Genomic DNA, 19,235 nt, shown 5'->3' with positions numbered 1-19,235 from the left:
CGTGTGCGTGTTGGGTTGCTGCCGAACGAGACGGGGCTGCCGCACGCCTCATATAACCAACCAGCTTCTGGCATAAACCACGAACTGGTTTTTGTCTTTATTTAAAAAAAAGTTTTAACTGTCGGTTTCGTTTGCAAACGGCCTCTCTCCCTCACCCTCACGCAAAGCTGAGAGCGTACTGTTAACAGCCCGTCTCAGGCTCGAGTCTGAAACGGGTTGTTGACGGAACCGCGGGCCGGGTGGGGTGAGAGGAGAGGGCTGTGCGGAGGCGCGCTGGGGGAGCCTCGGGTTCGAAGGACCGGGACGCGACCCCCTTCAGGTGGGACGTATCCTCCGTCAAAATCCGCACAAAACTGAAAGCACGTGTTTACAAGGAAACTCCGCCGTTTCGGCGACGCTCAACAGCCCGACCCATTAGAAGTGAAACCCATTTTGCCTTCACAGCAAGAGGATATTATTCCAAGCATCGGTGCACCAAGCAAAGCCCCAGCTAGTCTCAGTTTTATTTAATATGATCGATTTATAGGATATAAAAGGATTTTATTTTTTTTTGCTTACTGAGAAATCTTAGCAAGATGCAAGCAGCTTTCTGATACTCTCGTTAATTCATTGTAACTAAGATTTCACAGGTGAGTGCTGGCACTATACCCAAGAAACCCACCATACATACTGTACACATACAGTCACAGTAAGGAGTCCAGCAGACACCCTGGCTACTTTCAAGAAACAGCTGGAAGAGATCTTGATGTTCAGCTAGTTACCGACATCTAGTCTTGTAACCCTTCTCATGACCAGACAGCCCTGCTGCAGACACACTGACCCTGCAGGACCAGGACCGGCCAGCCCTGCTGCAGACACACTGACCCTGCAGGACCAGGACCGGCCAGCCCTGCTGCAGAAACACTGACCCTGCAGGACCAGGACCGGCCAGCCCTGCTGCAGACACACTGACCCTGCAGGACCACGACTGGCCAGCCCTGCTGCAGACACACTGACCCTGCAGGACCAGGACCGGCCAGCCCTGCTGCAGACACACTGACCCTGCAGGACCAGGACCGGCCAGCCCTGCTGCAGACACACTGACCCTGCAGGACCAGGACCGGCCAGCCCTGCTGCAGAAACACTGACCCTGCAGGACCAGGACCGGCCAGCCCTGCTGCAGACACACTGACCCTGCAGGACCACGACTGGCCAGCCCTGCTGCAGACACACTGACCCTGCAGGACCAGGACCGGCCAGCCCTGCTGCAGACACACTGACCCTGCAGGACCAGGACCGGCCAGCCCTGCTGCAGACACACTGACCCTGCAGGACCAGGACCGGCCAGCCCAGTTGCAGATCATGTAGCCTGAATATGCATCATGCATCCCGAGTCATCATGGGTAAACGGCTAGATCTCATGGCGCCCCTTCGAGTGTTGAGTTCAGGGTCCGGTTTGAGACTTCTCCTGAACCTCATGCCATTCCCCCCAGAACACGAGAGTGGGTACAAACTTAGAGAAGAGCTTTCGGCCCGTCTGATGCTGAGTAACGACATTCTAGGAGCTGGGTGGAACTCAGTGGGGGAAACTCCATTTCCGCTCCTGGCCCCTTGCTCAAGTGAACAGCGAGCACAAGCCCCTTGCTGGACTGAAAGCAGGAAATCCTCCATGTTCGAGGGGAGAGGCCCCAGGAACTCAAGAAGAGCAGAGCACAGTCAAGACCCTTGGAGTACAGCAAATACCCAGGCTGAAATCCAAGCTTGCAGAGTTAAAAATAAACTCTCTCTGGCTAAATTTAGAGGACGTGATCACTTCCCACACCAAGCGCCAAGGAGGAGGAATCACCTACTGGGAAATGCGAGAGGTGTTGCTGTGAAGTGAGAAGGAGAGGGAGGCCTGACGCAGCACATTTTCCTTTTCATTCTTTCATTTTCTTCCCTCTCCCAACACGACTAGTTTTGTTCGCAATGACAACATTGAGAGCCTAAAGCAGGGCTCCCCAAGCCCTTGACTGGAGGGCTGGTGTATCTGTGGGGTGATGAAGCAGCTCATGACTGGCTTCACTGGAGAAAACTGTTTAAGAGCTGCTGCTGCTTTACAGAGGCACTGAAAACCTGCTGCAGAAGCCCAGACCCTCCAGGACCTGAAACAGGCATCCTTGGCCTAAACTGTCAACAGTAACAACACAAAACCTGTGCTGCCCCAAGAAAGCAGAACTGCCCATCCCTGCTCTGCTCCAGCCTAAAACCTTACTCAGCCAGTAAGGAGAAGACACAGCGAATGAAGATGTATACAAACAAAAACAAGCTCTGATCATACACTTTGAAATATTAAAACTGACTGTGAATCTGACAATTATTGTTCTCTTTATTCTTCAAAGAGGCAATTGCAGCACATTCTGCAAGAACCCTGCAGTCCGACTGTCATCTTCCTGCGCCTTTGAGTTGCAGGAGAATTTGCTCCAGGCTGTGACGAGCTGAGGGACCCTGAAGTCCAGGACAGAAACATGAGGAGGGACAGAGCCGCAGGGACAAAGGCCACCGGATTGAAAAAAGCACAAGACTGGGTTAAAAAAGAAAGAAAGCAAGAACACAAACTTCTAATGAAATCAAAGTGCCGATCAAAATCCAACATGAAAACATCTGCTTCCCCACAATGGGGGCCAAACACTGGTCAAAGGTGCAGCTAGTTCTTGCCCTCCTTATTCACATCCCCTTCCACACCCTGGAGACATCCCCATTCTTGGAGTCAAAGAACACGGATCTCACTCCACAGCAGAGCGCTTTGCGGAATTAAACTGTCTACAGCCCCGGCCTGTGTGCCTGTGTGCTCTGGGTAACGACAGTGTAGGAGCTACTGAATTCCCCTCCTCCGTTACAAGCCCCGTAGCTCCTTGTAAGTACGTTCACCTTAAGCAATCTTTCCTCTCACCCTTGAAATGGGGTGTTACCATAGCGATGATAAAAATAGCATCAGCAGAGTGACAGGAGCAAGTAAGGACCACAGCAGCTTTGCCACTCCCAGAACCCCGGGGTGTCCAGGGTCAACAAGGGTCAGCGTGTGCGCCTTGCTTTGCGGGCTGGACGTGCAAGCAGTCAGCATGCCAACCGTCCAGTGGACAGGGGCGGAGGAGGGAGTGTGCGATTAAAAAAAAAAAAAACAGCTCCCGTGTTCTAAACAAAGGCTTCGTTTTCTTTGCGCTGAACAGCTTTCACATACAAACAGCCCACCCAGTCTCGCCCGGACGCTCGTGGAGAATCAGAGGCAGCGGGCTTGATGAAGAAAATCACCGGGCTCTTGAATTGTAAAACAAGCCCTCAGAATCGGAATTTGAGCGAGAATGGGGCTGTTTGCCTCGAAGACATCGCTGGCAGGAGCACCAGAGCAATCACCTGGCCTCCCCCTTCCCCACTGTCGGCTTGTTGCCTAGCAACCAGAGGCTTGTCAAGGTGAATTCGCTCGGATGTGAACTTCAGGTTTCTTTTCATTCTTGTTCCTGTATGTGACAAGGTACACAATGACACACAGCTTAAATGGTCTGTTTATGTACACGCACACGCACACACAAGGCTCCTGTCGACATGGGAAAATTATTACAAAACACACAAAAGCAGCTCATCGGAACCAGAACTGTAACCATGCTCTGTTATTTCCACACCGGCACAGGAACAGCCCGTCACCTACCCACACATTAGCCAGCGGAAGAGCCCTGCCTTACCCACAGAGATGGTACAGAGTGGCGTTAGCCAAAACCAAGTGACAGGTCACTGCATGCTCTCCCCAAAAACACTGCCCCCTGGGACCATGTCCCTTTGTGTCCAACACACACTGTGGTTAACAAGGATAACAACATTTTCCCCAAACATTCAAGACCTAGTCAGGCCAACAGAGGTGAGAGAACCATCAGGAAATTGTGCTTATAACACAGTGTGCTTTGAAGTACAGGCTGCATCCAGATCAGAAGGTTACTTATTCAGGAAAGCAGACTGAAGGAATGAAGCAGAGTCTAAGAGCAGTATAATGGGACAGGATGGATATGAAGTCAGCGGGAGATGGACAGCAACAGTCTGAAACAATTCCGCTTGAAGCGCAGAACAGATGTAGCCCAAGAGTCAGCAAATTGAAAGCTAAAAAAAAAAATCCAGCTGGTTCAACAAATCAGTTAGGAAAAATAAGGGAAAAGAGTGCTTTAGCAAATAATTAAAAACAGAATCCAGTTGAAAGGAGTACAGTGAATTTCCAAGCAGAGGTAAAAGGATATTAGAAAGGCCAAGAGAGATGGAAAGAATTACTGTAATGGAGGCTAAAATTAATAATAAAACATTCTTTAAGCACTATAGCACTATAAGCATGAATTAAAACACATCAGCAACGATAATGGAAACATTCAAGAACCTAGACGAAGCGAGGAAAGGGGCTGATTTACTAAAGTATTTCACTCAGGTGTTCAGCAAGGAAGAAGTCAACAACATGCCTCAGGCTGCAGGAGGACAAGGTTCTGTGCTGAATAATTAGTAATAAGCACAGAAGAGGCTTCAGGTACTATAAGCACTCATGATTAATGAAACCCCAGGGCCTGATGTTACCTTACCAACTGTACCCATGGAAACAAGCGACGCTATTCAGAAGCCATTAACACAGGGGCAGCAGCCAAAGACTAGGGAATTGCTGATGCTGTACCCATCCAAGGAAAGGACAAGCAATTAAAGCAATTAAAGACCATTACGTCTGACCCCTAGTACATGTAACCTTAAGGAATTAAAGTTCAGAGCTAGAGGATCACGAATCTGGAAATAACACCCTCATATGGATTTAAAAAAGGTAGGTCTTGGCACTACAGGCCTGTTCAGAGCTTTTAGGGCTTATGTTTTGGTGTATTTAGATTTTAAGACGTCTTTTGATCAGGTCTTTCACAAAAGATTAATTCTCACATTAAAGGCAATAGGCATTCAAGGAAAATGATTGTTTAGATTAAGAATTGGTTATTCAATAGAAAACAGTACAGATTAGTGGGTGAATACTCAGTCTGGGGTGAGTGGAGTACTGCTGGGATCTGTATTAGGACCACTGCTCTTCCTCATACATATGTATGTGATAGATCCTGATGTACTTTGTAACTTAAGTTCACAGATCAGAACTGCTGAAGGAAAAGAACCTCTTTAGTCTTCAAGGAAGATGATTATGAGGGGACCTGATACAAGTTCTCAAAATCCTCAAAGACTCTTGAAACTCAAGGGAGTAGATTTCTTGAAAATGAGAAGTAAATCCCAAAACAGAAGACACAAGTAGATGTACGTCTAAATCTGGGAACAGGAGGCACTTCTTACGCAAAGAGTTGTGCAGGCATTAAGCAAGCCACATTGGTGAAAACAATACCCCAGCTTCTTTCAAGAAATTGTTGGATGAGACCCAGATCCTGGACCAATTATCTAATGACCACCAAACAGGCTGGATGGGTCATTTGGCCTCACCTGGCATGTAGTCTCTCTCAGTCGTCGATTTCCCTAGGGCAGTGGTTCTTAACTTTGGGAGCTAGATTTTTCACAAGGTATACTGAAAATACATATTAAACTCAGGCACTTAAGTAATCAATTTCCTTACGGGATTAATAAAGTATTATCTAAGTACAACTACTTCATTTAGTCAAACCTTGGTTTTTTTAAGGTATACTTAAAATATAAACTTAACAATTTTCAACTTTTTCTAATTTTCATGTGAAATTAAAATATATTATAAACTATAGAGTGAAAGAAAATTATATCCTAGGTTCTTTAAACCTGTGACCTACTTCAATGAATTTTGATCTGGAGTGCAAGAACCAATGAGGTAAAGGCAAGCAAGCAAGCAGTACAATTCGCTACCAGCAGGTGTCACTGCACAGAGGAGCTGCACATGGCTAAGAATTTCATTAGACAACATGTGAAGACCTGGGTCAGAAGGCAGAATAATTGAGCCAGCAGTTTGCTCTTGGGGAGCTGGGTGCAAATTCTCCGGATGCAGCCTCAGAGCTCCAGGACTCCCCAATTCCAGCAGCTACCCTGGTGCGAGCTTGCACCACCACTACAGTGCTATTACACACAATGGTACAAAACTGAAGATTACACCTACACATCCCAAAGGGTTAATATTAATAGGATTTAAAGAATTCTTAACAGAATTATCGCCATCAAAGTGCCCAGCTCACTGCAAAAGTGCCTGGCAAATATTGCTCAGTTCTCTTCAACACTACAGCAAAATGCAGCAACACTGGCATCTTGCACAGTGGGTGGATCCAATTTTCTTTGCGCTCCAGTGTCTGAAGTTAATGGACGACTTTCTCTCCAGGCTTCAGCTTTGACAGGAGCTCATGAGTCATCTGAATCATTTGGAAATGACATCGGCTCGTCAGCTTCCAGACTGCAGCTCATCTAAAATTGATGCTCTCGCCTGGCTCTCTCGACAGCACACACGACAGTACTTCCAACGCCTTCTGCAGACATGAAAGCATTCTGAATCCCTCAGAATGGGGCTCTGACAGGCCACTGACCGACGGCCCCAGATTACCCACCATGAGCAGATGCACTGAGGAATAAAGCTTCAGGAAAAGCTACTGGAGAGCTGGGGAATTCCCAAAACACCACACACCAGACCTTCCTGCCCACCACACAGCATGCATATTTCTGATCAGTCTGCAAACCCCTAACTGTAACCCAGTATTTTAAGCAAACGATGGGCTGTGACGACCCTCACATCTGTTTCGGCTCTCCTGCAATGCTTCCAAGTCCAGCACAGCACCCGCGCGGACCCCCTTCACGAGCCCGCTGCCTGCCAACTGCACAAGGCCAGCGCACTCAGACCGGCCAGCGCCGAGCTGTGCGGCCAGGAGGGAAGCTGTTGAAATGCTCAAAATGGGAGCGCCTTCGCTCTCCACATTGCAAAGTTTAAAAACAGTGTCAGGCTAGCAGCCGAGGTGGCCCTGAGCGCAGAGCAGTGCAGCGCAACAGTTCCTCACTCTTCTTGCCCAGCACTGGGCACGTGGGAGCTCCTCCCTGCTGGGGCAGACAGCTGATTTAATGTGGACACGGCCCTGAGCACAAGGTTTTCTTTCACAAAAGGGCACTTCAGTACTTTCCCATATGGCACAGAAATGTGTCCACAGACAGCATACTAAAGCCAATGGGAACACGTCTCAGACAGGAGGCAATCAGAAGCCCTGCTGCTGAAGCAGTAAGACTTGATACTAGAAGGAGCAGAATGTGACCAGTGGTGAACTTAAAAAGCAGAGCAATATGTTCCACTGTGCACTGAGCACATGGGAAAGCTGGCTTGCAGTCTGAGGAGCTGCCTCACTGGGCACTGTGAGAGGAGAGGCGGGCCATCAGATGCAGCTTCCAGATTCCCCAAAAGGCATGACTCTTTCTTCCTAAATCCCAAAATTCTGTTTAACTTACCTTTAAATTTGTTCTAATAAGGTAAAATTTAGTCCATCTTAAATTTCTGCTAATGCCTTCAGAACCGATGTAATGTATGATGGACTGTCCTTACTGAGCCACTCATGCAACTTCCACTGCGTGAAAGTGCAGTGCTCAGCAACAGCCCCGCCCCCCCCCCGAGACAGCGGCCCTGCTGTCCGCACGGCTCCTGCCTCTTCGGCGCACGCAGGCAGCGGCCCTCGCACCCGGAGCAGCACAGCCGGCAGCAGAGGCGCGCGAGGAGAACAAAACACAGGAGCTCAGGGGCTTAGAAAGGGTTTTCTTTAAGAACACAGGCAGAAATCTGGATACCTTGACACTTTAAAAAAAAAAAAGACCATGTCTTATTGTTTACAATAAAAACTGGAGTTTACCCAAGAACCCAAACACTGCTTCGCACCGACGCTCCGCTGCTCTGGGCTGTCCAGAATACTGATCGGCCCCGTCTGCCTGCTGAGGGCTGATCGGCCCACCCCCGACGGCACAGGCCTCTCCTGGCCCCGCAAGCCAGTCACACATGCAGACGGATGTTCCCCGGGTCTACAGACCCCCCGTCTCCGACTGGCGTGGGATGGGGTGCCGATGCCGGAGTCACCCCGAAGCCCCCCGAGGTGTGCGCGCATCGCAGCGGCCGGGATTAAGATGAAGGTCCAAGTCCTTGATCGGATATTTTTTTTGTTAAAAACCACACAAACAACTGGCGCTCGTTCACAACAGACCGGAACCTGCAGCGCTGCCGGACAGGGGGTCGGGGGGGGGGGTTAGGTTTTCTTGGTGCCCAGCCTCTTGAAGACGCTGACAGTGCCAGCATTGTCCATCTGTGCCCCCTGGCACTCCCCCGTGCTGCTGCTCACCTTGGCGCTGCTGGCTGCCCGGTTGATGGTGACGGTGAAGCCTTTGCTCTTGGTGCTGGTGACGCGGCTGTCCTGCGTGTCTGCCTGCGGGGCGGAGGCCTTGCCCAGTCTCTGCAGCACGCTGACTTTGGCGGGGGGCTCCTGGGGGGAGGAGGAGGAGGTTGGGGCGCTGGGGGGCTTGCCCAGGCGGCGCAGGGTGATGGGGGTGCGTTTAGCTGGGACAGCAGTCCGGGGTTTGGGTGCCTGGGCAGAAGGGGCCGCCCTCTTGAGGGACCGGGGCGCTTTCTTTAGGACCCCGGCGTACTGCAGCACAGAGCCCTCGTCGTCGCTCTCCCCCGGCTTGTCGGAGTCCCCGTCTTCTTCCTCGTGTTCCGCTGTGGCTCCCCCTAGCCGGCTGAACACGCCTGTGGGCTGGCAGAGAAGCACGTGGTCAGGGAAAGGGAGAGGTCGCGGTCAAGGGCAAGCCTGCAGCTGCGCCACAGCGGACAACCACCTCGGGACGGGTGAAACCGAAAGCCCCAAAGCCCGTTTCACACCGATGCGTCACTGCTCTTCCACGTCAGTTTACCGAAATCACTTCCACTTAATTAGGCTTATTTGCTGCCTTTTTTGCAAAGCCTCGGACGAACAGAGGAAAAAACCTGGGTGGCAGCTATTGCTGCGCGTTCTGTGCTTTTGTTCTCTCGACAAGAAGCTGCTGCTAATGTTTTCCTGCTAACCAGCAGCTGGAGGCTGTCCAGGCAGTGGCTAATTGAGTGCCTGGAGCTGAGAGTGCTGAAACAGAAGGCTGCAGTGCAGGGAAGTGGACTGGAGGCTGCATGTGAGGTGCTAGGACCTCCATGTGCCCTACACAATACATCGCCTCACAGCAGTGTGCAGCCCTGGAAAGGGACATGCAAGCTCTGCGCCCCGTTTTTGAAAGCTGTCGCCTGATAGGAGCAAGCAGGATAATTTTCAGAAAACTCCAGGGGGATAGGCGATAGGTGATGGCAAACGGGCCGTGACCGAAACAGAAATAACATGCCTTCTCTTATATCTAGACAAAAGAGTGTTTTTGTTTTCCCTAAAGCAAACATTGAGCTCAAGCAGGGCTTTTGTGAGGCAGGTGGGCTGTCACCCAGATCAAACCATTCTGTGCCCCTTGTAAGTAACAAAGCACCGAGTCGTCTGTTCAACTGTACGCCATGGACTTGACAAAGAAGAGAAATTTGCAATCCTTTGGCTGCACAAACACTTTCAGCTCAACACTCTCAAGCTCTAAAAGACACCACATGTATTCAGAATGTGCTTGTGAACAGAAAGTGAGAGATGGGCTAGCTCAGTGCTGAGTTACCGTCATGCAGTGTTTTCCTATGCCTCCTACAGAATCATGCAGTGATGGCAGCTTTTATGACAGAACTCACAAGAACACGAATTGCTTAAAAACGTTCCGCTCCAGATTTGCTGCCGATTTCGATTTCTAATACGAAAAACACTTAAGACAGCCATTTGTGATGTCCAATACATTTGACCAGAAAACGAAATCTTAAGATGTTCTCTAGGTAATATGATCACTGCAGGGTCAGTATCAATGCTTTGTCTGCATTTACAGAGAGCTGAGCCGGAAATTTCACCAGCGAAGGTAATCGAGGAGCCACATCTGGAGTGAACAGCTGACAAACCACTCAGCAGTCCAGCAGCTGTGTCTGCTCCCCTGGGTCAGGAGGCATTTAACACTGCGATTTAACACGAGAGAAGCTCTAGCTGAAGGCTAGGGACCTACCTAGACACACTGAAACAAAGGGTCAATGAACAGCAGCTCAACACCACCATCCCACTTTCTGCTCCGAGGAGAACAGGCTGGAGGGGCATGCTACAGCATCCCGACAAAAACACACACGTGAAAAGAAGCTCCCAATTACTCTCCGAGTACTCATTTTATTCACAGCATATCTGCATATCTCAAACCACTTGCTGCTGTGAAAGGGAATCGAAGCCCACGTGGAGAGAACACGGACTGCGTGACGGATACCACTTTCAGAAAAAGAGGAAAGGAACTCGGACAGGAGCGTGCCGGGGAGATGCGGGAACAGGCCGGGTGAAGGCGAGTGGAACAGCTCATCACTAATTCATCCCTTCTGCACACTTCCGCAAGCCACTCATCCCCAACTGGGACCCCCGGCAGGTCAGGAATGTATCGGGCTTCCTTTTTTCAAACCCAGTTCAAATACAACACAATTCAGGGCCCTTCTTGATAGCTTCTGGATCGAAATGCAAGAGACACCCGGAACACGCAGTCAAGAGAAAGAGATCAGGTGTTCACTTTAAACAAACATTCTTATTGTGAAGGAACCGGTGAAGGTTTACTCCATGCTGAAAGGAAAAGAGACAAAACGTTTCGGCTGTGGAGCCTTCTTCAGGTAAATCCACAAATCCAGAGCCTTATTCCACAGCCGAAACATGTTGTCTCTTTTCTTGTCCCTCTGTAGCCTATGCATGCCGATGCAGCTACCTACTTGGAATTCTCATTGTCTTTCATGCTTGGTAGGCTATCCTGCCAGCTCTTAAAGGTCAGTGCAATAGTTTCTTATCCACCTCTCAGTCTAAGTTTTTAAAATTTTCACTGCTATGCATTCCATAATACACATCAAATACACAAAAATCTAAGCCGTGCACATCTGGTTTACGCGGATGTATCAGTAAGTGGACACTTCTGCCACCCAAATTTCTCCTAACGTTGCTTAAAGAGCCTGTTCTCTTGTCCGCAGGGCTGCGATGCTCTGGACACAGTGGCCGGTGTGCCGTTCAGCTCCAGCCTTACCTTGCTGCCTGTGGTGGTGTCTGCTTTCGACTCCGCTCCGAGCCGCTCGAAGACCGAAGTGCGAAGAAGACGTTTCTCTGTAGGGAGAGGAGGACACCAGGTCAGCGAAGGAGAGCATCGGCACTACTGCTCCCTCTAGCTTCCAAACACAGCCTTGCAGCCGAGGGATGGGTGACAACAGAACAGCTGGCTGACTCGCGTTCCTCTCAGGGACATCCACCTCTCGATTTACAAACACCTGGTTTGTCACATTTCTCTAGATGGGAGCGTGCATTTTGATTTCTATTTTTCAGCTTCAAACAGAGAATTTTGCTGCATCAAAGTTGCATCCTATATAGACAGAAAGAAGACAGACACCATCCTGCCAAGACAGGCTCCCACAATACAGTTCTTCAGTGCACAAGTATTCTCAGAATTTTTACACATTTCATTGTAAATGAAATTCACATACTCAAAATCTAAATGCTGCTCTCTCCAATGAAACACCAGATCCACCCATTAGCACTATAAAAACATTAAATTAATCATAAAGAGGCAGAAACGTTTTAATTTCTACCTACCACCTTTCACAAAAAACCTTAATGTTATTTTAGCTTATACACAAAATTCCTTTTTGTGGCACATCGTTAATGTAGAAAAGACTTGCAGTAATTGTCTGCATCAGGCCCTGCAAGGTTAGAGCATCACATACTGACATGTTTCTGTCTGCTTCATTTGGTACCTGGTTTTGTGCTGCCACAGTGTAAACATTGGAACAAAAAAGTTACACATGACAGGAGGCAAACGGGCACATCTTGCTCAAAAGCTTAATGACCCGCAATGCCGACTCCTTCGTCTGAAATAATTAACATCTTTAATCTATGGAATGCGCTCCAGACTCACACAACTCTCTGCATAAAGTCATGCTGTCCTACCTCTCTCCGCCTGCTCCTCCAGGATCTTCCTGGTGCGGGGCGTGGTACCCTTGGGCATGTTGATGATGTATTTCCCCTCCATCTCCGCGGTGACGCGGCGCCTCTTCACAGCAACAGCTGGGCCTTCATCAGCCGGACGGGACAGCACTGCCGAAACACGCGTTCCGAATCACTAAGCCGTCCGGCACGGCTACAACTCGCACCCCCAGAAACCTTCGCCAGGAGCGCTGGGCTTCAGCGCGGAGGAGTGGAGTCGGCTCAGCCACTGTGCGGGAGCTTGAACGAGCTGCATGGATCTTTCACAGCCCTGCGCCCCCGGTACAGAAACCACCCCCCCGGGTTTCATGCAGACCTGAACTGTGTGCAACGCCCTGCTCAAAGCTGCAGGTTCCCCAGGAGAGCACACCCCTCGCACGGCGCTCTGCAGTGACCTAGGACTTCTCCGAGGGCATCCTGGGAAGGACCAGCAGCTCGACTGTACCTGCAGCACAGCCTGGAGAGAGCTGGCAGTGGGGGGGCGGGGGGCGGGGGGCACATTACCTGCTTTGGTGCTCTTCGCCGCCTGCTTGTTGGACACGGTGACAGACAGTTGGCGGTTGTCGGGCCGGCGCACGGGGGTGCCAGGGGGGGACTCGCGGCTCAGGCTGTTGGCGATCATGCGTGTGGCAGCTGCGGGGGGGGGAGCAGGCGAGAGAAGGTGAACAGAAGCCCAGAGGCAGAACGAGATTTTTCCCCAAAGATTAAAAGGGTTACACCCCCGACACAACAGATGAGGTGACAATGTATGTGTAGTGCCATATTGCCATCATTGTCTGTGATTCAGAATGAGGCATTCTAAATATTTTCATGAAACTGACAAATACAAGACAACATGTTTTACTGAAGTTCAGTTTCCTGACTCGTACAAACTGGATGCAGTCACATGGTCGATCTTGCTAATTGGAAATAAAATATTTCTTTCTTGTTATAGCCTAATCATGGAATCATCCTGCAAAAGGTACTGGTATTGGCTCTCGAAACTTTACATTTGCCATGGAAAGATTTTGTTACAATTGTTAGTAATTTCAGAAATGCTGCTAGTAATTACTGGTAGTAACATATTCTTGATGAAAACGTGCACTGGAAACGTAATAACCATCGTTTCCCCCCTAAAATTCATGTCATTGCATGTGTTAACAAATATATTAGATCCCTATGATGTAATAGCTTACCCTGTATTATTTTTTTTCCCCATTCTTAGTAGAGCCCTTTACATTGTGTTATCATCATAAAGGCAGTGCTACTATACTGGAATGAATTTACTACAGCAAAGTAAAAACAAGGAAGCAAATTATCCACTCAGACACTCACTCCCCTGCTCCTATGGTTCACCAAATTCCCTCTTATTTTCCACGAGACACACGAGATCTTAGGGGACCATGGAATTCTGTAATGTTATTTCGGAGCACTTGGTCGCTTTAACCTGAGAACAGGTCTACACACAAGACACATCTTTCCTGAATGAAACTTCATAAAGAATAATCCAGGATGCACTACTACCTAAACAAATTAACCCTTTGTTAACCCAGCTGTGCCTTTGCTACAGAGGCCGCTGCAGGTCGGGTGAACTAGATGCATGAGGTGAAGATGCTTTGGAAGAGGGACCTGCATTTACTGTGCTCAACACTGAACAGGCTAATTTGATGTGAAAGTGGAAAAAATGGTCACTAAAAATTTTGCGCGAATAAGCAGAAAGGGGAATACTGAACTCGCCCATATCAAGGTGTTACTGTGCTGATGACAATTTAGCATCAATAAAGAAAAACCCACAGCAAGGCAGGAAGGCTAACTTCTTGCTGAAAGAAATATGCTGACCGTGCTCAGAAATAAATACGAAAGAAATATGCTGATCTGGTACAGCCGAGCTCAGACGTTCTCAGGCAGTACTGCATGCCACAGGCAATACTCACGGGTGTTGGCTGTTCTCCGCAGCTCAGCCTGGACACTCGTCTGGCCCGACGATATTGCTTCAGTGGCCAATTTGCACATATCCTGTGAGAAAGGCAAAGGACAGGCAAAGGAGACATTAGTCAACTCATTTTGTATGCTTGGCTTCCAGATGTTAATTGCTGCCAGGGTCATATCAAGCTACAGTAACCGTTGAAAACAAGAAGATAATCCATTTCATAATAACATCTTGTATCACACACCCCCTACTCTTTGTGTAAAGAACTTTTCTAATCATAATTCACATTTGTGCCTCTGGGTTCTTGCCTCACCAGAGATCCTGAAATAGACTTTATAGATATATAGCTATGCATCTATAGCATCTTTTTCACGTACCACAACCTCACACAAAAATAATGCACACACACATATTGTCTTAACTGATGATGATGATGTCTGCAGAGAAAAAACAGTATGAGCAAGTGGTGAGCTTCACATGTTCTGGAATCAATTTTGTGGGGTTGGGGAAAAAAATTAAATAATTACTTCAAGTAGGTAGCTGTGACAGCATGCATTGGCAGCAAAGGAAAAAGTCAAGGTTTATTCTACGCTGATAAGAGAAGAAAAGAAACAATGTTTAGGCCGTGAAGCCTCCTTCAGGCGTCAACCCCTAAGAACGCTCCACAGCCAAAATGCTGCTACTTTTGTTCTCTTTTCAGCATGGAATGAACCTTTACTTGTTCCTTTGCAAAATGCATTGAGCATGTTGTACCAAGTGCGGTCCTCCAGATGAGACATTTAACCAAGGCTCAGGCCACTTGGACAGTAACACTGCACCAATTGTAACAGAGGGGGTGTTAACCCTGGTGTCCAGATTAAATTCCACTCTGGGCTGTACACTATATTGTCCCTAAACCTCCTCATAAACGTAACCACTCTTCTCCCCCTGACCTCCTAGGAATAACAGAATATTGGTTTAGACTTGTGAAGACCAGGCACAACTTGTGAAAAAACAGATGAACTACTAAACAGTCTATTGCTATTTATCACAGGAAACAAACTCACAGCCTGTGTCACTTGAACCAAGAGCAGCTCAAAGTTAGGAGCTCCTGCTCCGTCTGTGGCACATTCCTATAGGCCAGACAGCCCTGACCCTCATCCCCTTGCAATGATAATATGCAGAAATAAGTTAAAAGCCTACATCAAAAACTGCAAGCTTGGGAGATATGGAGGAATAACAGGAGTGAAAGGGTTAGATTTTCACTTTGCAGCCTGAAAGGACCCACAGGCTGCCTGATCCACAGATCACAGGCGAAGTGTCTACAGACTATTAAAAGAACAGACACGTCAGGGAAGGGTGAAGCCGTTTCCATTTTTAGGTATGAATGTTGAGAGCAAGGGGTGAAAATAGAGAGGGACCAGCAGGGAGCCTGGCCAGTGTCCAGGGGAGATTAAGGAGGAGAATCTGGTTGTGCCCCCATGTTCTAACAAATGTCTAGAAAAGGAAACAATCATACTGACCAAGCCCAGGAACCTTCTCTAAATTTTTTACGGTCAGCAATGGACTTCCCCTGGGGTCCCACAAAGGAAAATTAAAAGTCAGACTCAGAGAGGAGTTGTGCCCTTCAGCAAGGGATGCAGTGAGTCTCCCTCCTGTATGTAAAGCTCTTCTGGAACTTCCTGGATAGAAGGAATTATTGCACATGCCCAGAGTGCAGTGAAGAGCTGTGAGTGTGCAGAGGCAAGCCGAGAACACAGTCTGCCCAAAAGAAGAGCAGTGTGAGGTCCCGGCCCACGCGGACAGGGGGCGCTCCTCTGTGGGCCCGTCTGAGCCTCTCGGCTCCGGCAGCGCAGTGCTCACCTGCCTGTAAACCAACTTGGCGTGTTTCAGGATAGCGATGATGTCGCCGATCACGGTGATGCCCAAATCCATCATGATCTCTTTGCTCAGGTCCATCAGCATGTTCTTCTGAATCCTGGGGAGACAGACAGAGTGATGCAGGGGCTTCAACCACAGAAGCAAAAATCATTACATTTCCCATTGGAATAAGAGTCTTCTAATCTTATAGATTTTAACAGCAGACGTAAGATGCCAAAAATGAAAAACTACTTTCTTGTATCCAGAGATGAATTACTGAAAACACAATAACAGCAAAGAGGCATCAACATCATCCAGGTGGGGCTGCACACTGGTGGTGGTGGAGGAGGGGAGTCCCCATTACCTGTAAAGCGCTTTGAGTGGAGTGTCCAGAAAAGCGCTATATAAGTGTGAGCAATTATTATTATTATTATAGTAACTAAGCATTTCTTCTACCAAATCTGTCCTTTAAAAGAACCCTTATGGCAGGAGGTTTCTTCCTTTCAATGACGTTTCTTTTCCCCCAAACTAAACACCCATGCCCAAGCATGGGATTGGGTAGAAGACTCGGATTCAAACCCCGGTTTGAATCAAAATGCACATTATAATTATATATCACAATGAGAGGTCTAGGGTTTGCATTCCACACCAGCCCGGGTCTGATACAGTACCACAGACTGTCATTTGCTGAAGCCTGGCTCATGGCACCAGCTGAGGTGATAAGACAGCATATCTGTGTCAGCCAGGCCACAGACTGCATTCTTTTCACATCAGATGTTAATGGAGGGTAAAACAAAGACAAATATGAAGAACACAACCAGCCTTTCCTGCCCAAATGGCCAACCTGGTAAAACACTTTGCTTACCAAAATTGAAGGATTATTTTGAGTAGTGAGTCCTTGAGTAAAGAGCAGCCCAGTAAAAGGGGCACAGATCCCCAGTCCTACCTGTTATCCACAAAGGAGACGGCATAGTTCACCGCCAGGCCTGGGGGGATTCCTGCGTCTTTGAAGAACTGAATCCACTCGGATGTAGCTGGAGAAAGAGGAGTGTGCAATCTGCTTACAAAAGCCAGACTTTGCAGCTCTTGAGAGAGAAATGCTAACACAGCTTTCTAATAATAGACAAATCGGCTGCAGGAAGGGGTATAAAACTAAAAGGTAACCAGACTGAATTTAAGATGTTTGTATTCTGACGTCTGATGAACTACAGCTGGTAAAATGAGCTCAAGAGCATTGAGAGACACACTACTTCACAGCTGGACACCCCAGGTCCCAGAGAGCAACAATCCAGCAGGTCTACAGGTCACCCTTAAACTTTCAATCTGGAACCTGAAACACGAGTTTGGATCAGTTCAGTCGTCAGGAATGGACAGATGCGTTCCTTGCAAGTTACAGGGTGCTGATACTTTCACGACAAATGGTGCCGGAACTAATTAACTGGATGGATTGTCTGCTTCAGTAGCCAAAATTCAAACAGATAGCAGAGTTTTGGTAAATGAAGGGAGGACTGGGGCTCTCCAGGACCAGGGATGCCTCACCATAGTCTTATTGTAGGGCACGCCTACACAGAGAACACGAAAAATACGTTATTATACTATGATTACTTGAACATGGGATTACTGAGGGCGTACAGTAATTCAAACCGATCCCCGACTACGCGATCTCGGGACACTGGGAATTATTCAACTAAATCGAGAGCAAACGATCTCAGGAAGGACATCGTTATAAATGGGCGGTACCGGTCCAACATAAGAGATGTCGATTTTTACACAGAACACACGCGTTCGTGTCCACCGCCCCGCAGCCTGTGACTCACACCCAGACTGCAGCACACCCCTCCGAATTTAATCAAACTGAAAGGGAATCTGGCTACTCCGTTTCAAAATACACGATTATTGCATTTACACACACAGTGTACTGCATTTATCACCCAAAGACAGAAAACAAATCAGTAAACTGAGATTCCTTTGGAAAATACTGTGTCCCGCATGGCGTGGAAAACATGACCACATCTCCCGGCCACAAGTTCCGTACCAACAAGAGAGGTGACTAGACAACCCTACGGTCTTGTATTTAATTCACTAATGAGCTTCACTCCGCTCCAATCCCTCAGTTCAAGGTGGACCCGAGAGCTAAAAGCACCGTGCAGCTGTTGCTGTGTGTCCGGTGAAGTTGAGCCCCGCACAGTCCCTCAACCAGAGCAGAGAGATGAATTAGAACAGCCGGGGGGAGTTTAAGTGCTCAACTCCAGAAACTCATCGCAGATCCTACAACATGAGAGTTCAAGCCAGTCCCTCGTTTCCTCCTCTTAGTGGACAGATCGAGACCTTTTTCTCTTTCAGACATATTCACATTCACTCGGATAAAAATCAATCAATCAAAGAAAAGAAATACAAGCCCACTCACTCACCTGTTGTAACCGACGCCATGTTTGTTGAACAACAGCTGCGTCCGGTGGATTGCTTACGTAATATCCGGGAAAGGCGGGTTCGGGACTGACGACGGAAAAAGCCGACCGGAGCCCGAACGCTGTACCGATTAAGAGAAGTCTGAACCAGGTCCGGATCGTGTCCTCTTTGTTAAGGGTCAGGGTGTCATGTGCTCTGGTTCTCCGAGCTCTTCTTACGCACTTTCTTCTTTGTAGCTCAAGAATCCTTACGATTACTTTCTGTTTGTGGTAGCTTGAGAGATTTGCTGTATACCTTTTGTACATGTGTGTATTGTAACTAAATATACTACCAAAACCATTAATACTGATAAAGTACTACTAATTGTAACGGTGCCACAAATGATAACTAGTAATAACTACAGTAAGCAAAATAAAATACGTTTTCCCTTTACTGATAAAGTATAAATCACAAACTCGTATTTCGTTAACGTGAAATACCGGCCACCAGAGGGCGCCCTGAGCCAGCTGTCGAGAACACACCTGACTAGTAAACTTTTAAATGAGGGCCAATGATTAGGTGGGCCGTCGCTCCGAATGTAATACAAAATGTCTGGCAGGCGCTGGTAAAGCGACACAAATACTTGTCAGTTCTGATAATGCTGCAGCTTCAGATGAGCTCTGAACAGTTTTAGTCACTGTTACCTCTATGTGGACCGATCTCATCAGAAATCAGAATTTTCCCTACAGAATGGGACAAAGTGGTGTCCCAACAAGGTGACAGGGGACACTGTCCCTCAGAGGAGGCGTTAAACCAGGTCCCTGACTGCCTGAGCCGTACAGGCCTCGGCACACTGTTCGTAAGAGAAGGGGAGGCTAACCTTGAGGTCCTGACACAATCTAACCTCCCTGAAGCTTCTCCTGCGTCCCGCCACTGAAATCATTTCTCTTTTCAGCTGTGTATCCGGGCAGCTGGTGCAGAATAGCTACTGTGGGTCCCCTGCTGTCACTCAGCCTGTGTGGGAGATCTGCTACGTGGTGCAGTTGTCAGTGTGATGTGCCGCT

The 19,235-nt window shown here is 48.3% G+C and overlaps 1 protein-coding gene across 1 annotated transcript; it reads right to left on the bottom strand.

Moving 5' to 3' along the window:
* Positions 1 to 7,697: 7,697 nt before the first annotated feature.
* On the bottom strand, positions 7,698 to 18,294 carry c3h19orf47 (chromosome 3 C19orf47 homolog). Its single transcript, XM_069187817.1, has 8 exons — positions 18,195 to 18,294; positions 16,730 to 16,817; positions 15,787 to 15,901; positions 13,949 to 14,030; positions 12,540 to 12,668; positions 12,000 to 12,146; positions 11,086 to 11,162; positions 7,698 to 8,696 (listed from the first exon to the last, which is right to left on the bottom strand). Exons 1-8 carry the CDS (start codon positions 18,211 to 18,213, stop codon positions 8,193 to 8,195), a joined length of 1,161 nt encoding a protein of 386 aa, XP_069043918.1. The 5' UTR covers positions 18,214 to 18,294; the 3' UTR covers positions 7,698 to 8,192.
* Between the last annotated feature and the right edge of the window lie 941 nt (positions 18,295 to 19,235).

Source organism: Lepisosteus oculatus, chromosome 3, assembly GCF_040954835.1.
Source record: "Lepisosteus oculatus isolate fLepOcu1 chromosome 3, fLepOcu1.hap2, whole genome shotgun sequence".
In the NCBI taxonomy this organism is placed as follows: domain Eukaryota; kingdom Metazoa; phylum Chordata; class Actinopteri; order Semionotiformes; family Lepisosteidae; genus Lepisosteus; species Lepisosteus oculatus.
The sequence above is the reverse complement of the archived record's forward strand: the minus strand, read 5'-3'. Positions and strand labels throughout refer to the sequence as shown.

What these genes read in the sequence shown, in the direction of transcription:
- c3h19orf47 (XM_069187817.1), bottom strand. An exon ending in CCAAGTTGGTTTACAGGCAG is followed by an intron (nt 14,031 to 15,786) that starts GTGAGCACTGCG and finishes CCTTTCTCACAG; the next exon opens with GATATGTGCAAATTGGCCAC. An exon ending in GGAGGAGCAGGCGGAGAGAG is followed by an intron (nt 11,163 to 11,999) that starts GTAGGACAGCAT and finishes CTCTCCCTACAG; the next exon opens with AGAAACGTCTTCTTCGCACT.